Source organism: Empidonax traillii, unplaced genomic scaffold, assembly GCF_003031625.1.
Source record: "Empidonax traillii isolate 1590-97213 ecotype Southwest subspecies unplaced genomic scaffold, ASM303162v1 scaffold238:size1398292, whole genome shotgun sequence".
Taxonomy (NCBI): domain Eukaryota; kingdom Metazoa; phylum Chordata; class Aves; order Passeriformes; family Tyrannidae; genus Empidonax; species Empidonax traillii.
In genome coordinates this window covers 123,301-145,239 of record NW_020955431.1, presented here as the reverse complement: position 1 = coordinate 145,239, position 21,939 = coordinate 123,301, and the positions used below count along the sequence as shown (strand labels likewise).

The 21,939-nt window shown below is 35.6% G+C and overlaps 1 protein-coding gene across 1 annotated transcript in view; it reads right to left on the bottom strand.

Annotated features, from left to right (window-relative positions):
* Window positions 1-21,939, bottom strand: part of RETREG1 (reticulophagy regulator 1) — a 59,462-nt gene that overhangs the window by 26,309 nt on the left and 11,214 nt on the right. Inside the window, exons 2-3 of the mRNA XM_027888423.1 lie at window positions 19,036-19,142; window positions 17,170-17,200 (exon numbers count right to left, since the gene is read on the bottom strand). Coding sequence (XP_027744224.1) covers window positions 17,170-17,200; window positions 19,036-19,142 — 138 coding nt within the window. The remainder of the gene's footprint in view (window positions 1-17,169; window positions 17,201-19,035; window positions 19,143-21,939) is intronic.

Sequence of the window (21,939 nt, the reverse complement as noted above, 5' to 3'; positions counted from 1 at the left end):
AGTATTTCTGAGTTTCAAACACAAGCAGAAAGAGGAGTTTAAGGGAGTAAGAGACACTTTAACTGCAGTTTAAAAAGTAAAATATTACAATTTAGTAACATGAAGATAGCAAATCTTCCTCTATGCAAATATGACAGATCATGCTGGATTTGTGTCACAAACAGAGAAGAGCTGGAGACAGGAAGGTAGATCTTACCACTAGGGGTGAAAATCTCAACTGCTCTGGGACTTTTTGGCCATGGGATCTTGTTTAACAGCTATAAAAGAAACAAATATTTGGAGGAAAACAAAAAGGACCAAACAAAAAACCTAAACTCACCTAGCAATGATCTGAGCAATTTCTAAAGATAACTAAATGTTTTTCCCAAATTTTCAAGAAACCCTTTATATACATTTTCATGAAATTATTTACACTAAGACCTACAAAAGTACATATGTACTTGTTCATCTACAATCATGATCTGATTTGGTTGTAGCAATCTGAATCTGTTTTTTCTCAGTAATTAGTTTCTTTTCTTACTGAAAAAAAATGAACTATATGAAAGGCAGACCAAACAGCAAGATAGCTACACAATGAAATTAAATTCCTTTGAAAAAATTGGTTAAAAAAATGCATGCAGACTTGAAAATAGTTTCCAAAAGTACTGATACAAAGAGTTAAAGCACAAACCTGAGAAGTTTGTAATGTTTTCTATATGAGTATATTTACAAGACAAGTCTATATGTAATTCAATTAAGAAGATGAGTCACTCAGCTACACAGAATTTCTAAGATAATCAGAACATTCCAACCACATACTGACAGCGCCTATTTTTAAAAGATTCTGCTAGTATGCTCACAGTTTGCTAAGACAACCCACCATTATTTCACTGCTACAATCGTCCTGTGAACAAAAGGATATGAGCCAGTTTTCCATACAGTCATATAATTTATCCTTCTGTGCAATGTAATAAAATCTCTCCAGAGAATGGTTAGTGCAATTGCAAGCCATAACTAGATCGAAGTCCAGGTCACTGGCCCCGAATTGGACCTTAGAAGCTTAAGGATGAATAACTGTAGGACTTCAACTACATTATAATGTAAGCACAGCACACAGTTATATATTAATCATTTTTACCAATATTAACCCTATTCTTATGCCCCAGCACAAAGAGCCAAAGTTTTGATTAATATTCAGAATTGCTAGCCAAATGTTTTCACACTAAGTATGATTCATTTTGATTCCTAAAGGTCCACAGCCTTTTCCAATGTCTATATAGAGAAAGCAAGGCAGATGACTAAATAATACCGTTAATTTATTAACTTATTAACACCAACTTCTTATCTATTAGTTCATTTACTGTGTAACAAGAGATGAAGTCTCCAGTGTTTAATATGTCTGATGGTAAAATTATAATCGCATTATCTCCTTTATAAAGAGCTTTTTTCAATAGCACTGTCTTTATTCAATGTGGTAATTTTTAAAACTGTGCAACTGTAACAAAAAAAGATAATTAAATTGTTACTAATGTGAATCAGTTTCAAGGCCTTATTTTTATCTGATGGAGCAACTGGTAATCTGTATGCTACATGCCAGTACTTTCCAACTGCAACACCTGTAACAGCATGTTAGCAAATTTGATAAATTATAAAGAAAAGAGTAACATGTAGATTTATGTAACCAAAGTTTAAAGTATTTATGAACTAAAACCAGGGAAAAAAACCGTCGGAGTGCGTGTCACTTTAAAAGGCACATATTTGTGTATGCTGATCAACCAGCTTGTTTAAAAAAAAGCATTAAGAAAATATAGAAGCCCATTACCACAGTTCATATTAGGTTTTGATCTCACATTATAGCTCTACCAGCTCAAGAGAGAAAACAGACATATAAACTTGTTAATTGCTAACATCAAAACAACAAAATATTTCTATACAGTATCACTTACAACAACATAGAAGGGTAAGATAGGAAATAATGAGAAACAGCAGCAAGAACTACATTATACAAAGCAACAGTGTGCTTCACACAATGGCAATTCATACACTCACACAAGTGCAAACTGAATAAGATGGTTAATTCTGAGTGTACTGATTAAAACAAAACTAACTTTATCCTGGAGTGACTGGATAAACCAATTTCTTCACAGAGCTTCCCTCCAAAGTGAATACTTGTCAAACCACAACCATTGTGCTCTTTAAATATCCACCCCTCTGAGAAACAACTGCAAATTTTAAAGATATGGGAGGCCAACGAATCACCACACAGCTCCACAGAAAAGGCAAGGGGACAGCCAAGACTGCAAAAGACAAGTCTGCTCCCTCCTGCAATCACACCCATCTCCCAAAAAAATCTAGAGTCAAATGGCTCTTGGGCTAATTAATACAAGCCAAGAAAGGTTCAGAGGAGGAATGATCGATGAAGACCTGCAGCTTAACCTGTTCGTCAGCAAGGGCACATGTTGATTTGTGATCTAGAGGAATCCCCTGAACTGGTCGGGTGAGCGCTGCCAGAACACTCAGTCAGAAGTGCTGAGCACCTGATAACCTTCACCCTGCCTCAAGAAGATGATAGTATGCATGACATTTTGCTGAGGAGCTGACATAACTGCTGGGAAGCCAAACTAACTTCGGATAGCTAGGCTTTTGTTCCAAAGTATAAAAGAAAAATTTCCCTTTTCCTGTTCCTTCACTGATAATTTTTAATTAAATTCAATCCATTTCATAAGGTGGTTTAGAACACATGTATGTACCACATTGTTTTGCACAGCACAACAGCAGCTCCTATCACCATTAAAACTTTCTTTTCCCTCATTTTTTTAATGGACATCTAAAGACTTCTGAAGTATCTTTTTTTGCTAAGCTATATGAAATACATTTTAATAGTCCAATTTGCTGCTAGAAGACTGAAAAATTAAGCTTTCAATTTAGAAGTTACTTATATATAAATACATACACATCCATTAAATCTGTAAAATGCATGATATTTTATCACAGCTTTTGCTCTTTCTTTCAGAATCTTGAATAAGGATCATTAAGTCCAACTCCCTGGATGTTCCTACAGATGTTCTTGTAGAGAAGGGAAGTAGAGGGTTGAAAAAAACAACACTCTGCACAGACTTACTTTAGTCCAGAGAGTCTCTCTTATTAAAAAAAAAACAAAACACCAAACAGAAAAAACCAAAACCAACAACAACAAAAAAACCCCCACAATCCCCAGAATAATTTACTTGGGAAACATTCAGAGTACTTTAAATATAAAATTTTTGAACTGCTTTTCAGGTAACCTGCATTTTAATTCATCTCATTTCAGTGACTGTCAAAGAAAGCCCCAGAAGACTAATTTCCACCAGCTAAAATTATTCTTTACAAAAAAAGAGCCTCTTCAGTATGGTTTGAGTTTGACTGCTGATTGAAAAAATAAGTACTTTCCAAGATACACCTAGAAGGAGTTTGAGCAAAGTATTTGAACATTTAACAACAAATTCTGCTTACTGTCATTTTTAGAAAATTCTTTCTATTTCTATTTATCATCATATTGAGATTTCAGCTGAATTCCCACATTTTGAGACTTTGATAATAATAAAAAATACCTAATACAGCCAGCCAGTTAGGACAGAAGTTGTCAAGGTACACATCCTAGGAAAACTGTTTGCTTACGGTGAACTCACAATGGGAACAGTTCTGTACAATAATTGTTCAGACATATCAGTTTGTGTTCTATGAAAAGCTCCACATATATTCAGCAAAAAGCTCTTAAAAATGTTTAGAACAGTATTTTTTCAAGGATCAGGCATGCAAACCTCAGGTATTACTGCTCTGATTGATTTTATTACTCTGATCTCATGCCTAAATGCAAAAAAAGCAGGATCTTATGGTACACACTGACCTCACAACTTCTGTGGAATGTGTTGGTAGCAACAGACACTCAGTCTAAAATTGGGCAACAGCTATCTCATGTGCCCTTCTGGGATTTCTCAGACTTAAATATTTATATACAACTTATACACAATGCAGAAATAAACAGATATATTTATTTCAGTCTTTGTCACTTAACTGAATAAAAAGTTAATGCTTGTAACACGTTTTACAAGAACAGCTACACTGGGTCAGCCAAAGGCCCATCTAGCCCTGTGCCCTGTTGGTTGCCAAAACCAAATTCCTCAGGATACTTAAGAAACAAAATAATAATAAGGGAAAATACATAATGACACTTCCATAAAATACAATAGATCCTCCAGCAATCTGCAAATCAGGGACTTTCAAACCCACAGGTTTTTAATTTTCTATGTAATAGCCTTCAATTGATTTTCTTTAATAACTGTCCTGTGATTTGTGTTTTAATCCACGTATAGTTCTAACATTCACAACAATAATGTGTCAAGGATTTCTAAAGCTTAATTACTTATTTTTATTTGTTCTCACCCTGCTATTTTGATGCCTCCTCTTTCCAAGAGTGTGAGACAGAAGGCATGTTCCTTATGGTATCTTGGAGAGCTCCAATATATTTCCTCTTAATTATTCTTTTTCTCTTTTGAAAAAAAGCACCCCATTTATTTGTTCTTTACATGGAAATAGTTCTGTATAGTTGATCTACCTTGTTCTACTCTGGACTTTTCTTCTGCATCTTTCTGGGAGGTAGCAGAACAGAACCACACAGAGTATTCAGGATTTCAACATACAACAGATTTAAAAGTGTCATGTGGCTGTGATTAGTTTTGCCCTGCATGTCTTTTTACTGATACTTAACACTAGATTTAGTCTGTTGACCAATGCCGATTTTCTGAGAACACATCTCATTCATGAGTGGTTACAGTCACCTTCACACATTACTATTTTATATGTGAATTTAATACTGGTATTTCTGCATAACTTTACAGTTATGTACACTGAATTTCAAGTGCTCTTTCACTGTGAAAGAATCCTGTAAGGATCTTCTGAAATTCTTCATAGTTGGTCCTTGCTTCATTTTCTTGAATAATTTGGTACGTGGCCATCCCACTATTCACTGACTTTTCAGATCACTTATGAGTACATTTGTCAGAATAGTTCCAGCACAGATAGTGGATATTTTTATATCCACTGTGAAATTCTCTTAAGCATTAGCTCCCACTATAAACTGACCTATAGTAACCTCAATGGCCACAACTACATCAGTGATCTATTAACTGTACTACCAATCCAAGTGCTCAGAAAAAAAGGGTGAATTTCTGAAAAATCATCATCCTTTTTATATCAAATCTAAGCTAGGGGAAGGAAGTGCGTGTGATAAAGCACTGTGGCCACAACATGCAAGGACTTGAGAGAACTTTCAGGATTTTGTGCTACTGCAAATATTTATCTCTGAAAGTTTCTATTGAACTGGTATCCTTAATATGTATGATCATCTGTCTTCAAGGAGTGTGGAAATGTGCAGAACATGCAAAACATAATGAGCATGTGTCACTTTGTTTTCCTCAGAGTAAAAATTAATGACTTAAAGCTTTACAGAACTGATCTTGAGTGTTATTTAGACTCTAAAATATTTGAAATAATAATTAAAAAAATTTAATGAAATATATTTTAGTAAGTAAACATGCAACATTTCTTCTGCCACTATGACATACAAGAAAAAAAGGAGATTTAGAGAAGAAATACCATCACGTTTGTTTCAAAACAGCTGAGCTGTTTTACTCAACTGTATGTTGAGTAAAAGAATATAATATGTTATTCTGCTGATAGGCTCACATGCTTCAACAAAACTGTGCCAGGACATTCCTTACTAAATTAGTGACTAATCAGATGTTGCGCTGGGAAGCACACCCTCACGTGTTACAACCACCCAGATGTCTGCAACATTAAAGAAAAAAGATTATGATTATAGGTTCTTGTGCCCCCTGTAAATAATTTCCATCATGCGCTTTGTAATCTAATGCTTGTATTGCTTGTATTTAGCAAATCAGATGCAACTAAAGGTAAAAAGTTGACTACCACAGAAACTGAAATCTACTTATTCTGATCTTTCTCCTGACTATCATCATTTTAAAGACTGCAAGCAATGATGTCCTCTTCTGTCCATGTCAATAACTAGTATGTATTTCTAAATACCTTGTTTTGTTAATTGCAAATATTTCTTGCTTCTTTTACCAAGTTCTTAAACTAAACAAAATTCCTTGTTTCTTTTTTCCTTCTTATTACCCTAAAAGTCCTGTTATCCTTTATAAATTGTTCAGAATTTGAAATTTGACAGAAGTAAAGTCAATAGGCTGTTAGGAGACCCACACCCCTTTTTTAAAAATTTCTTTTTTATATGAAATAAACCCTACTCTTCTCAATACAATTAAAATACCAAAACCAACATTTCTGTCTACAGGAAACAGTTAATATAGACCAATATGAAAAGAGGATAAAAGCTACTTGTACTTGCAGGAGAAAAACATCTTTTTCGCATGTTTGGCATAAGCCATATCATTTGCTTTTCATGCAGTCTTCAGTGATAATGCAAATATACAGAATATGGTTAGGCTTTGCTACCTGTTTTTATGGAGTTTTAAATCAACCATAATTAGACTTATAAAAGCCAAGGCTTAAGAAAAGTCATTTCAAAATGAAACAGTCTGGTTTTCTTCTTAATTCTAAAAGCAGCCTCTCTACTAAGAGCAACACTGGGGGCTCCCTGAATGCTATAGTTTATAAATACTCTTTAAGATGACAAGTCAAATGACTTCAGGATTGTAAGTTATCTCTCACAGTTGTTCAACTGTTAAAATGGAAAGGGGTAAGAATAGAATAAAAATACGATGGTAAAAATATTACACGTGCAATGGAACAAACATAGCAAACAGGACACGACCATTTTAACATTAATCTTTCTACTTAAATTTACTCTCTACCCTTTGAAAAGGTCAGCTTTGTGAACTTCTCTCCCGATGAGCAATCTGAGGTCAGTCATTATATCCAAAGTTTCACGCTGATCAGAAATGTCATCTTCCTCTACTCATTATCTGTCTGGTACTTGTTTGCAACAATATTCTGGTAGTTTAGGCATCAATAATAACTTGACATAACCAACTTAGTTCTCTAATAAAGAACATTTCCAAAAATATAAAAAAAAGGTGAAAAATACGAACATTACATCTGCAAGCTGAACAAATCTCTGAGGCAGGCAAACATATCCAACAGCTCTGTGGCAATCAGACAGGCTACTCCTTAACTAGGCAGTACATTTATTGTATGGTGTGACCCTACAAAGAGTTAGAACAATGATGTTTCAACTCAAAGTCACATTTCTGTTCTCTTTAACGGGGCTTGGTACTTTGGCACCCTAAAAAAGAAACTACTGTTTTTAACCAATTCAAAATTACAATATGCAGATAAGGTCTAACTGCCTAGACATTTTACTAAATCTGCCTAAGCTTTAAGGTCTATAAACCAGAAGATAGCCTTGTTATCTCTGAGAATTGCCCCAGAAAAAAGAAGAGACACATTTTAGAAGGAACTGACTTTTTCCAGTTAGTGCTGTCTGCAAAACCTTGGAATACAGTATCTCCACTTGAAAATAAGGAATTAAAGATTGCACTCCACCTAGTAATCTAATGTCAGTTCTACTGTATTGGTATGCAGCTACTTCTGCATAGTCACAACTACAAAATGCAAGATGTATGGATTCCCACCACAAATTAGAAAACCCCAGCACATTGAATACTTCTTCATAAATCTTCATGGATTACGGATAAATATTCAGCGTGAGAGCTGACAGAGGCAGGGAGTGATCATTTGCTCCATTCAGAATGATGTGATGGCATCCAAGTCATCTTTCCCTCTCTGAGCCAGGTGGGAAGGCTGTTGCTACCTTTCAAGAGGCAGTTCATAACTTGAACCTACTAAATTCAACAAATGAGTTGAAGTAAATGACATTACCTTTTTGCTGACATTTTGTAACAGTATGTCCAAATCTCTTGTATCCTTCAACTAGAAAAGTCTTTGTTTAAGATAAGAGGGGTCTTTGTCACTTTCTACCATGTACACTTGATTCCAAGTTTCACTTTCTTATTGACTAAATGCCTGTCAATCACATCCCCAGAAGGGTTTTCTTGTAATCCTACTCAGGCTGGCAGCCAAATTAAGAGTATACTCTTCTACACCCTGCCTCCGATGCATGCTATTTATAATAAACAATTTGGTAATTGAAACAAGTAAAAAACCAAAAGAAACAAAACAAGGGCTTTATACTGAAAAGTAGTAATATTCAGAATTGATAACAATATATAAGTATGCCTGCCAGTATATGACAATTTCCAAGTAGCTTTGAAAAGTAAATAGGGAAAGAATAACAGGTGCTATAATGGCCAGTCTTCGCGAATGAAGAACCGGGGAAGGTCTTTACACCTTCCAGACTGCGCATTGGATTTTTTAGGTGAGACACAGTGTGCGTGGAACATCCTGAGGACCTCGCTGCCACCGTCCGAGCTCGCTTGGCCCCAGCAGATGAACCTTAGGAACAGATGCTATAGTCAGCATAAAAAAGCTGATCTGCTAAAAAATAGCCAGAAAACAACATTTTATTAGATTCAGAAAGTAACCAAATATTGTCCCTTTTAATTAATTTGATATTCTTTGTGGAGGTGTTGCACCCCACAACAAGCAAAGATTGCTTGATTCAGGAGGGATCACTGAAGAGAGACAGAAGAAGTGATCTGAGATATGGATGGTACCAGCACAATTCCTCTGCAGTTTTTCAGACAGATATTCTCTATAGAGATGTTCACACACTCAGGAAATCAACCCATGAAGATGGGATAAGCGACTCCTTTAAGAGAAGCTTGTAGCTTTCATTGTATGACCAAGGTGCAGCCCACATCTCAACACTAAAGAGTAAGGTTTGTTTTCCCTGCAGTTAAGACTTTTAAAGTTTTATCTCAGTGAAAAATACTGGTGTCAATACTGCTATATCAGTAAGAAATATGAAACATTAGGAAGTGAAGGACACCTCCAAATGGCCTTGCTGAAAGCTGGGAAAACTTGGCAAACAGCATGAAACCACACTGTACATTTGTAAATCCAAATGCAGCACCTGCCATACTTGCTCTTGTCTGAGATGGAAGAGCAGATCTAAGCACTGCTTATTGAGATAGTGCAAAGCTGAAAAAGGCACAAGTGGCACGGGAGAGCTCCAGAGTAACACTAACCATTCTGGCAAGTTTCTCACTGTGAATCTGGTTCATTTCTCCACCCACCTCCTCCATGGAATTTTCTGTATTTGCTTTATCGCTTTCCTTTCAACTCCATCAGCTTTCAGAAGTTGGGGTTTTTTCCTAGTGCTGTAACAAGCTGAACTAAAAATCCCCAAAATACCTGCAATTCTATGTATCTTGTACTTAATGTTTAGTTAGTACTGTGATCAAAAGAACCATTTTATCAAACAATAAACATAGTGATAAAAAATACATGAGACAGTCGAGGTGATGGTAAGCAGCAGTGGGGAGTTTTATTTTTTCCCTAGTGATGACAATATGGTTAGTAGGTGACATGCCAGCAAGCGTGACACAGAGCTATCAGAACTGGGTCAGCTCAGAATTAGCAGTTCCTCTGTGCTGTTCACAAGGGACAAATCCACCTGCCCGCACTCTCAGACACGTTTAACTGAACTGCATTTCTGACACACTGGATCCAGAAACAAGACTCTCACAAATAACTGAACCATGACTGTAGCTCCATACTTTAAAATATTCAACACAGAACAGACCTGGCTTTAGGATATGTTGAAAAGTGCTGAAGAAAAAATGCCTTATATTTAAACAAAAAACGACAAACAAAGGCTGTATTTCCACCCTCCTATCATCACAGGAGCATAGCATTTAATTTTCACCAATGAGTAACAAAGGAAATTAATTACTGGGTCACTTTTGCACAGGAAGCAGCATACCCTGCAGTTTGCAAAAACTGCACTTACGTCAGGTATTTATTTCACACATTTAATCATGGATGCAGTGACTTCACCTGAACAAGGTATTGAAAAAAAAAAAAAAGTATTTCAAACCTAGTTTATTTAAACATAGTAAAAATACACATCTCACAGTGCCCTTTTTCCAACATGGAGGCAAACTGGTGAAATCACAGAATCATTTAGGTTGCAAAGGGCTTTTAAGGTATCACGTCCAACCATAATGCTAAGTATAAGCAACTTTTGAAGTCTTCACACGAAATCATCTTGAGTTGTTCAATGGAGTTACTCCATCTGACTTTAAATAAAGGAATAATATTTGTTTATGCCTGAGAAAATACAACATACATACACAAAAACTTTCAAACCATATGCTTAGGAAAGATTACTGAAATTGCCTATGAAAGATTAGCAAGAACAAATAACAACTGTCAAAATCAGACTATGTGAGATGTTCTTCTGCATCTTGAAATTTTAATTAGATATTTCTATAAGAACACTTCTGTTATCAGAAGAATGGAAGAAAGAAAATTGGTAGAGGTATACAACAGCGATTTTTCTAAATGATTCCCTAGTATCTCAGTACTGCAAACCCCAAATATACAATATGGAGCTGTTTCAGAGCTCTCTAAATAGAATAAAAAGTTTAAAATAATTCTAGATAGTTGTGATCACAACTAACCAATGGGCTAGAGGAAAGGACAAGATTGTGGGACAAATAAGAGAGTAATACAGTTCTCTAGGATATGATATATAAAGTTAACTGGAAAAAAATAGTGCTATCTAAGCAATTTCAGATCAACTGCTCTCACTTGGATACTTGGAGAGATACTGAGCAAATTAGTAACACAGCTGAGAAGCTGTCAAAGCAGTCAGTGAGGATTATTTAGTATCCAAAAAAGTAAAAAAAGAGGGCATGTTTCTTTTGTAAAAGTACACAGCCTGTCCTCAAGAAAAAATGGAAGCATCCGTCTCAACTGTTGCAATGCTTTTGGAATTTTGCTATAGGACTCTTAATAGCAGACTACTGCAGAATTACAACATATATGCAATTCCCATGAAGTATCTTCACATTTAATTGAAAAGCTATACCAAAGGGCAAAGTATTAGAAGTGTCTTGTTATATGAGATCAATATGTCCTTAGCATTTTTGTTCAGTATCTGCACTAATCCTTCGGATGAGTCAGTGGCAATACCCTGGGAGGAGTGGCAGAGACTGTAAATGATAGAATCCAAGGGTTTTAAGCATAGGTCAGACTGGAAAATGGCACAAAGCAATCTACTATGCAAATTCATCAGGGACATACTATATTTGACAAGCCAAGTGCATGAATGTAAAATGGGAAACAACTTACTACACAAGCAGAGCAGTGAAAAAGGAGAATGTTTCCAACAGAATATAAGCTACTTGAGTTATTTGCAAGTAATCAAAAGAAAAAATATCTATGCCTGGGATGCATTTACAAGACATTTACCATATACAACACAAATCATCTCTTTTACATGATACTAGTAAGACCTCAGTTCGAGCATGGAATTTCCAAGCATTTCCTCATGCTTGGAAAGCAATACAGATACTCAAAGCTGAATTATGACAGCTTGTGAAAATATAACAGGCTGATGGAATATATCCTTGTATAAAAACAGTTAAAGAAGCCCTAGTACAACTCTGCTGGTCCTTTGTTTCTGCCGTTACTTCTTCAGAAATTACTCTTTTCTTGCACCAGGATAATATTGCTGTGGACTGGTACACCAGCACACTGCAGCAAGACTCAGCTTCTTACTGTAGCCATGAGCAGCAGTCAATGGCATCTTTAAAACAGACAGGTCTTCAGACCATGAGGGAATCATGACACAAGGGTTGTCTCACCACCCAAGGGTTACTGTATATATTCAAGGGAAACAAACAGTCACCATTAAGGCACAATGTACCTGACCAGACTACTTCCTAAATTGCATTTAGAAAGAGATAAATCATGATCTATATCTCACAAAGTATCTCAACTCTTTTTCCATTGATCACGAAATAAGACCAGGCAGACTATGTCAGACATACTTGGGTAAATGACCTGTGGATTGTGTTAAGCAAACCCAGTAAGCAAAGCATATGCAAATCAGAGGTATATAAAGCCTTGGACATAATAAATGAAGCACGGTAATTAGATGAAAAGAGGTATTGTCTCACGTTTAGGTATAACATGAAGAGTTTTTTCATTGCTCTCAGTGACATATTAGGAATCATTTTGCAAAAGTGCATTACGGAGTTATGATTAGGTTCAAAGGATTTTTCCTTCTTCTTGGAAAAAAACCCCAAAACAATAGTCATACATTATTTGAAGCTCTGAACAGTGCTAGTGTAGACTATTGTTTTTCAGAGTGCACTGACCATTGCAGTGCATACAAATGTCTACGAGTTGGGCTGATGCAAGCGTGCAATCTATGTAGGTCGAAAGATGAAGTCATGTCTTGGAAAGTTGTGACCTGAATTTGAAGCTGATTTGTCACAACAGGGATATAGCACTTGATGACCCAGTAATGGATGTTACCTACCAAACAGTAACACTACCCTGGAAGCAAGCAGCAACTTTGACAGCTCTGGGAGTCCGCAAGCCACAGTTAACTCTCACAGAAGGAATACAAAAAGAAGGGACTGGAGGAGGGAGGAGAAACAGGAATGTCCTAGGCTGGACAACAACCTCTCTGTATCTGTTTGTAATCTTCTATTAGTGAAGGCTGTTATTTCAGAAATACCCAGATGGATAAGTACTGAGCTTCAAGAGAGCTTTTATATTAACCCATGGTTTTCAACATCAAGTCCTAAACTGCTTCAATAAAGACAACTGCAAGTTAAAAGCTGCAACCAAGGAGAGTCCTTTTTGTCTTGTAATGTTCCTGTTTCTTCTTACAGAAGCCTAAATCTTGATCGATCTGATCATATGAGCAGCACTGAAGAAGACATGTGGTTCATGGTGCTGCACTTTTTTATATTTCCATCTTACTGGGACCAGAGGAGAGCATGCAAGTCTACCTGGGAATAAAAGGAGTTTCTTTCAAACTACAAGACCAGGAAAACCATTTGAGGACTTATTTTCACGGTCTAAAGAATGATATCCAAGTCCTGTGCATATTCTAATACATCTACTAACTAGAGAAGCATCAGGTTTCAAATAAATCTTACTAGGATATGAAGAAATAAAACAGCTTTATAGTGAAAAAGAGTCATTTAACAAGTGTTAACCTTTTTCACTGTTCCTTTAACTCTTTTTTAAAAGGCAAGATATCACTACAGGAGTTCCTCAGAAACAGAAGCAGAATCAGGGGAAAAAAAAGTTGCTACAGGAGCCTGCTTCAACTGAGGAAGGTTCAGGATGAGCTCTTACCTTGCTTCAGTTTGAAAATTTTAAACTTAAAAAAGTACTAAATGACTCCATTAGAAATAGAAGCACAGGTCTTCTTATATACACACATTTTACACAGGAGACAACTAGCATTTTGCATTTGAATGATGGCAATGAAAAAGAAGGCAGGCTATGCTTGATCTAACTAGTCAGCAGTGCTCAACAAAGTCAGAGAGGACCAAAAACAAGTGCCACAAATTAACAGCATCTTCACTGAAGTACTTGGATCTCTGGTACTCAGAGTGTATGTGCAACAGAAGAGATATACGATGCAAGTGAATGTTGAAAAAATGCAAGTTGCAGAACAGTGATAATCAGTCATTCATCCTCCAATTATCAACATGTTTTACTTCCAAAAATAACAGCAAAAAGGATACAATTTCACTACTAAATACATGACAGCTATGCCACCATTTATCAAACATCATAGTGCAGTAGCGACTGACTGATACTGATTTCCAAAACCAGAATAACACAAAGGTAAGGCAGGGTATGAGTCCGTTCATGTAATTTGTTACTTTCTGACTATATTTGTTAAAAAAACCCCACACTGTGTGTGGCAATGCTGTCAGGCACTAGGATTGGTTAGTTACTCAGCTGAAACATTAAAATAGCCCTTAGTAGTTTTGGCACATGCCAACTAGGCACTTTCCAAAACAACTCAAGGTAGTTACAAAATTGACATAGACCAGGAATCCTTTCCTGCCTGCACAGGGCCGTTCCACATGGACTGTAGGGTAGTTAAATTCTATGGATGCATATGTTTTGTGCCTGGGGCCATGATGCTCAAGAAAAATCATAAACATGTTTAATTTATTAGAATAGATATTTATTAGAGTAGGCACTGCCTCTCACTGAAAGTACCACTAAGTTTCTTCTCTGTATGTTATTTAAGAGCAGGTGATTTTCTGCTGGGTAGCATTTTCTGTACACGGAGAGAATGGGGATACACTTGGCACACCTTGCTTATACATGGTGACCTGAAAACAGCTTTTCATGTCCAGTCCTGAGTAAAATGAAAAGCAACCATGCACCCAGCCTCAACATCTAGCAGCAGTTCTTCCAATGTCAACACAACCAACAGGCACATTTCTGTTAGCACTCAGAAAGGAAAAAAAAAAAAAAAAAAAAAGAAAGAAAAATCCAAACACCCACCCACAGTTTAAACAAATGCAAAGTCTTTATGGGAACTTATAAAAGTTATAAATGAAAGCTAGGGTACAACAGTTCAAATTTCATTTATGTTAAACAGCCTCTCTTAAAGCTGCCTTCACACCAGAGGACTGTGAAGTGTCTAAAGCAACATCTATTTTTAGAGAAGGTGAGCAAGAGCCATAGAACTACAAACCACTAAAGACTCTGCTCTGCTGTGCAAACTGTCAGGAACACTAATAAAGGACATGCAGGTCCTTTCAAAGAGCAAACTGCTTGTAGACAAACATTGATGTCCACAAAAATTCATCTGGATTACTTAGAAGGCTTTCAACAAGCTTTCTTATCAATTGCTCTTATGAAGTCTGAGAAGCAAAGGGATATGAGATGAATTATTCTGGTAAAGACAGAGACCAGTTACGAGGAACTGCATAATTTTAATCAATTATCATGAGATTCGCTTGCAAAAAGGCAGATGAAAGAAGAGATTCTCAGAGTTTAAAAAACCCTCTTAAAGTCACATGGGCTTTAAGCTGATCTTTACTACTCAGGAACATTATCTTGAAATGATGGAAACATCAATTCAGAGCTCAATAAAGGCTAAAAAAGTCAACCATGCATTGAGATTTATCATGAAAAGAAGAGAGGGCATTCTTGTGCTGACGTACAGTTCAATGGTGTCCCTGAATGATATTTGTAAGTCTGTCCCTCTGGCAAACAGGATAACAGAAATGGAAGAAGAGTGCAGAAAAGCACCATAAAGACATAAAATATGGAGAACTTCTATTTTAGGAACAATTAAGTAGTCATGAACTGGAGAGGATAGAAATTTATAAAGTCACAGCTTGCTGAAGAATATTAATAAAGAACGGTTGCTCAGTATCTCTTCCAAAGTGAAAAAAATGTAGGAAGAGATTAGGAAAATATTATATAAGCAGTAAATAAACATAAGACTGTTCAAAAAGTACAAGGTTCAGCTGTGGATATCTGGGCTATAGCATGTTGTAAATAGCAGAAGATTGTAAGAACAAAACCAATGAGACAAACTCACTGAAGGTCCACCTAGAAGAGCTTGGGGTGGGGGTGGTGAAGAAAGTTCAATTGGAAGCTGCTGGAAAAGTACACCAGAGGAAGTACCCTGCAAGCTTGTCCTACTTTTATACACTACCCAAGGTCATGTTTCTCCTGGCTGCATGCCTTCAGAGAACAGATACAGGGCTAGATGGACTTATGGACTGACCTTGTGTTCTGCCCACTGCAAACTATTTTACAAAGAGACATACAGTACTTGTATTATATTACCCAATGGCATAAGCTACAGTGAGCTCATCAAATTCTTTTTTCCACATTGTCTTCCTACAGAACAGCAAATCAAGTCCAAGATTCTGGACACATGAAAAACTGAATCCAAGATATTTAAAGTACTATTTATAGTCTTTTCAGGAAAATCAATTCTTCTGGTTTGGGAACCTGACAGATTGGAGAGTAAGAGAAAAAAAATAGTCTCCAACCGCAGAATTATTTCTCACAGAAACAAAAGGCAGTCAAAAACCTGTTTCCTTCCACTCCACAAGCAATCTTCTTTATAAACAGATAGGCAAATTCAGATGTAAAAATGCCAAAAGACAGTAAATTTTATGTAAAATTCTCTCATAAGGAATAGGAGGAAGAAACAAAACACAAATCACACTAATCTATGGTGCCACAGCAGTGGTTTCTCAACTAAAATTTTTGAAGCACTGGCAGTCTACACAGATACACAACGTAGCACTCGCTATGGTAAATGAAGCATTGTATGCTTCTCAGTTCATGAACTAACCTGGCATAAATTCATGTTTATAAGAAGGTCTGAAGATATTTCATACCTCTAGAAGTTTAAAGATAGGAAATTGCACATCTGAACTGTTTTCTGTAACTGCCATGACATTGGTATCTATCTCCAGGCAGAGAACAAAACACTGCATCTTCCCCTTTTCAATTCTGCATTACAGTTTCTTCAGTGTCAGGTTGGAGTACAATAGTGTACTAATGGATAAGCTTTCAAATGACATCAGATATATAATAATTCCTGGTGGTCTGTTTAGAGGAATAAAACCTTAAATGTACAGATTTTTATTCTGCAAATGGATTGTCTGTAAATCATGTAGAGACACTGATTATACTGCCAACAAATTAAATAAATTGTATACTCTACTCTAACAACACAATATAAACATTTGCCTGAGACAGGTCAATGGCAAGTCAACAGACTTCAGAATTATTAATTTTTATTCATATGGATATCAACTAATGTTTATTTGAAGTTATAATGATCAATTACTTGTGCTGATTTAAAGGGAAGCCTCAGCAAGCGTATCTACTTCTAAATAGAAATGGTATAATGAAGTTCTAAAAGTTACCTCCTTGACCAAGACAGTATTTTTACCCACTTGAAAGAAAACACCAATTTCCAGAAAATACAAAGCATGATAATCATGCTGTAAGCAAAAGTATTTCTAGAAGTCTTCTGATATATTACTATATATTTTAATACAACTCAAATCAGGAAAAAACAAGTTTTTAAAAACTATGAACAAGCAGTAATAAACTTAGAAAATATGGTAAGATCAAAATAATTTGGTCGTAATCTGAGGGAAAATAGCTTTTTTTTTTTTTTAATTTCAGGCTAACCATAAAAAATTAGGTATTAAATAACCAATGTATTAAAAATAATATACTTACTTGCCAGTGATGGTCCTCCAAAGCTTTGCACCTGCAATTGTAGGAATGTAAGATGAAACATCATGCACTAAACCAGAAAGAATACTATTTTTTTTCTTTATTCATAAGAAATGTTCAAAATTGAGACAAAATTACTAAGGAAGTCTCTGTATCAGTCAAACACGAAGGGCATCTTAATTTACAGTAACAGTTCTTGAACTGCTTTCTGTAAACTTAACATATCGGTTCAAAAAATAAATGGAAAAATCAGTATCTTCTATGGCTACACTTCCACACGGAAGGATGTCATGAAGAAGATAACCAGCGTAACTTACGCTTTACACTGTCAACCACTTTCCACATTTCTTATGAATCTGTAATAGTCTTGCCATCTAGTGGCTGGCTGGAAGTGTGAAGCAGCTACACAGAAGTGTTCATTTGGGAAGAACTTTTTCTGCTTTTTAAGGTGGTGCTTCATTGATTTCAAGTCACTAACAAAAGACTTCCACTGTGTTACTTCAAGTTAGTTCAAGTTCTTGAACTCTGTGTATCATGGCATCAAAGACTATTGTGAAATAAAGATTATGACTAAAGATTATTGTTACAGTAAATAATCATTTTGTAAGATGGGGAATACAGGTCTTCCTATCCTCATCTCTATAATGAATGGTTAAATAATCACACAGACACAAAAGCAGTGCATCTTGAATTGGGTTAATACAAAAATAATTACAAGTAAGATTAAATTTACCTAAATCATTACCTTCCCACTAGTGAGGTAATCAATGCTTGTGGTGATTTATACAACACAGAGCTTAAAAAATTAATTTCTGCTAAGCTTTACAATTTGGCCTCTGAGCTTGTAATGCTCAAGCAGGAAACAGAATGGTAACCCAGACTCCCAGAAGAGGCAATGACAATAGATCATGCTTCAGAAAAGGCTGCAAATAATTGCCATAACTTAGCAGGGAACAATAGGCTTTGGAAGTCAGAAATGATGTGTTAGTACAGCAAAGAGGAATACCATGCTTCTCTGACACCTATTTCCTGCCTTTGTACCATGTTAAGATGATTTTTCAAACACTTTGCATGGGATTCAACATTGGACAAAAGGCAAAATAAGACACTTGAAAAAAATCTTCCCAAGAATGAAAATTACAGATTTATGATGAACATTTTCTCAAAGAATTTTCAAGATGGTAATGAAATACAGGACAGGAATTAAAAAAAAAAAAAAAAAAAAAAAAAAAAAAAAAAAAAAAAAAAAAAAAAAAAAAAAAAAAAAAAAAAAAAAAAAAAAAAAAAAAAAAAAAAAAAAAAAAAAAAAAAAAAAAACAAACCTAAAACTACCAGCCCAGCCAACAAATGCAAAATCCCTTTCAAAATTGGCTGTATCCATGTAAGACTTTATACACACTGGAAACTAAATGCTACATGAAGTAGAAAAAAAAAATAGTGCTCACTTCTTATTTCAACCGTGTTAAAATAGATAATTTCTCTATCTATTTACAATTTATATTGGATGTCCCAAACTTTCCAATTCCATATAATTAGAATAATGCCAGAAGAAGTATGAATGTTTAGGAAAACTTTGTAATTTAGAAAATAATTCATTTTCAGACCTAGCAGTATAGAAAAAAGAATGATTGTTCAGTGATACCGATTATACTCATCCAAATGCTTAAAGAAATCTCCTAATGCCCTTCCTATAAAGTGTAGCAAAACTTCATTGAAAATGGTAATAGACCTTCATAGACCTACTATCTCTCTCTAAAATCAGCTAATACTTTTACAATAATCATGGTATCAACCTGGCTGTAGTAATGAAATGACATGCTCCAAATTGCAGATGTTTAAGCATGGAACTCTATCAGTACACTGTCTTACCTTTTATTCTCGAGAATACCAAATCCTTCATGATCTGAAGAATTAGCACTCCAAGTATTATGAGGGAAGTCAGATGATATACTCTCCAAGAGGTCAATGCAAGAAACCTAGAATGCCAAAAAGAAATAAATGTTGAATACTTTTAAACTAATTGGAAGCATATGAAAACTGACAGCTGCAACTAATACTGAAAAAATAAACTGAGATTACATTGATTGAATTTAGTTTCTCCCTACAACCTTTCCACGGGAAGCAAGCATTGAGGGCTTGAAGCATGACATAATCTCATTTAAAGATACAATGATCAAATATACATTAAGTTTGTAGTATACTTCTATTTAAGCACAGATAAAGCATAGAAAACAAAATATTTTAATTATTGCATAGAAAACATTACTTTTAAACTAATTATGGTTTTATTTGCATAAATTGTCTTGGCACAATGCACACAAAAAAGGGTTAAACGTTTTCTTGTGTTTGAACACAGCCTATGTTCAAACAACATTTCTATACAAATCATTCTTTCAAATACAAAGATGAGGTAAATCTTTATCATGGTATAATATTCAAACTTGTTTTCATAACAAGCTTTTGTGAATTTTGTTTTTCATTACATAATTTTTTGGAACATGTCTAGTCAAGTAAAACAGACCTGCACTCAGAATGTACGAGTTATAATCACATGCTCTGCTGACTTTACTGTCCAGGTGTGCTTGGAGATTAGCTCCTCTATCTGCTTTACTGGCAAATACCTTAACTCACAAAAAAAAAAAAGGGTAAGGTGTGACAGAAAAAAAAATAAAATTCAATTAAATAAATAAAATAAGCAGAAGTATTTATTAGCTTGTTTCAAGCACTTTAAATCAGAAATCTGAACACAGATAATGAACAAATGAATACATTTTTTAAAGTAAAAGCAATTAATTTAAAAAGCTGAGGACAGCGAAAACCAGTAAGAAGCCACTGTCCAAGGCACTGGATCGAATGAGAATACCAACAGAAACAAAATCATACAAAGCTGGGACGTTTCCAAGAAACCTCTCTGATTTGAAAACAGGGCAACTGGCCACCCAATGAGTTGCTGCTGCAGAGATTTTCTGCAAAAAAAGAGGGGGAAGGGAAGAGAAAAGGAGTAGCAAGCATGGCTGATGGAGGAAGCCAAGAGAGACCCTTTGAGGACACTTGGACTTTTAAAAAGAAAATTGACTTCCCAATGTTTCTAACAAGCTCAAGACACACTGCTGTTTTAGAAAACTGTTTCAGTATTCCTTGCAATCCTCAAAAAGCAAGGTTGCATCAATAAAAAAAATTGTCCATGCCACTAATTTTCACATATAACAGAAATCCATAATTGCTCTGAGCAGACCAGGATGTGATTTCCAATACACATAAACACACAAGCTGAATATAAAGGGTTTCTACATCTGTGGAAAATCTGAATTACAGGACTATTCCATGAAACAAAAAACCTACACTCCTGTATAATTCCAGTCAGCTCAAGAAAACTAACAGAGAACTACAGAGAAAAATTATTACAAGGTAAGCTCTTTCAAAGTTGCCCAATCATAGCTCATTAAATCAAAATTCCTGACAGCTTTGCGTCCTGTTATCCTACAATTTTTCTAGGTAATAATATTAAGCATTAAAAATCCCTGATTTTAAGTTCAACTGTACTGAAGACTTTGTTTAGCCTGCTTACTTAACTTACTGATAATGGGCTGAGGCGAGAGATGTGACACTGGACAGAAAAATCAAGTGAAGAATTTTTCATCCAGTTCCTAGGCAGCAGAAGTTTATAACATATGCAGGCCTTTAAATTATTTAGGCTTAATACCATGCCTATTCTATAGGTTTTTCATGGTGTTTGTGCATGAACGTTTTACAGAATCACGCAGTATGCCCTGACTTAACAACTGCCACTGGCCAGTCCTCGATGGCCTCAAATACATCAATACCAAAATTGTATGTGTGTGTGCACGCATGCGTGTATGTACACACGTTTTACTAGCTTTTCAAAGATCAGGTGTTTATGAACAACGCCCAGTCTATCTTTCAAAGAAAGCACAGAACATGTTTGACCTACTTTATGCTCACAACTAAACAGCACTGCTAGTTTCACTGCAACCACAGCTGTCACCTGCTGTTAAAAACAATTGCACTAATGCGGACAAGGATTAGCAAACAAGGATTAACAAGGTAGCATCCTCTCTGAAAGATGCTTCCAAGTCATGTCATTCTATGCTCCTGATACTGCAGTCTTTCTGCTCCATAGCTTTTAAGGAAAAACCTTGTAATCTAGTTGAAGCAGCTACTGTAGTCACCAAACAAGGGCTCTTCACTCATCTGAGAGCTTTGAATTGTTCTGACTAGACTTCCCATGCCTCGACATCATTGACTGTCACAGTCCTTTCTTCCCTGCTTCAGTACTCTTCACCTAGACTGTGATGATTGCAAGAAAGATGATCTCTTACGAATTCATTCACAGCCACTCTGTGTCAGCCCTCGGGTGCCACAGCAATATAGATTAGAAAAACTTTTTGTATGTCAGATCTATGTCCTTGAAGCCCCTCCTGGTGAAAAGCTGATAAGGTCCCCATGTACTTTTTTTGGCATATATATCTATCATAACCTTTTCAAGAGGTTAGTCCAACATGCTGGTATCTGAAAAATGCTTCTTATGCTACTAGTGTCAAAATTCGAAATTCTTCTAGGAATTATCAACATGATGCATAGCAACAAGACTAACAAAAGGTTTCAGCTGTACCTTTACTTATTATTAAGAGCTAGGGCATTTTTTTCCTCTTTTTTAAGAAAAAAAACAGTCTTTACTCTTAAGTACTTCTAAAACAGACAAAAATACCTAATAAATTGAAAGGCTCCAGAATGACATCTTTTACTCCACAA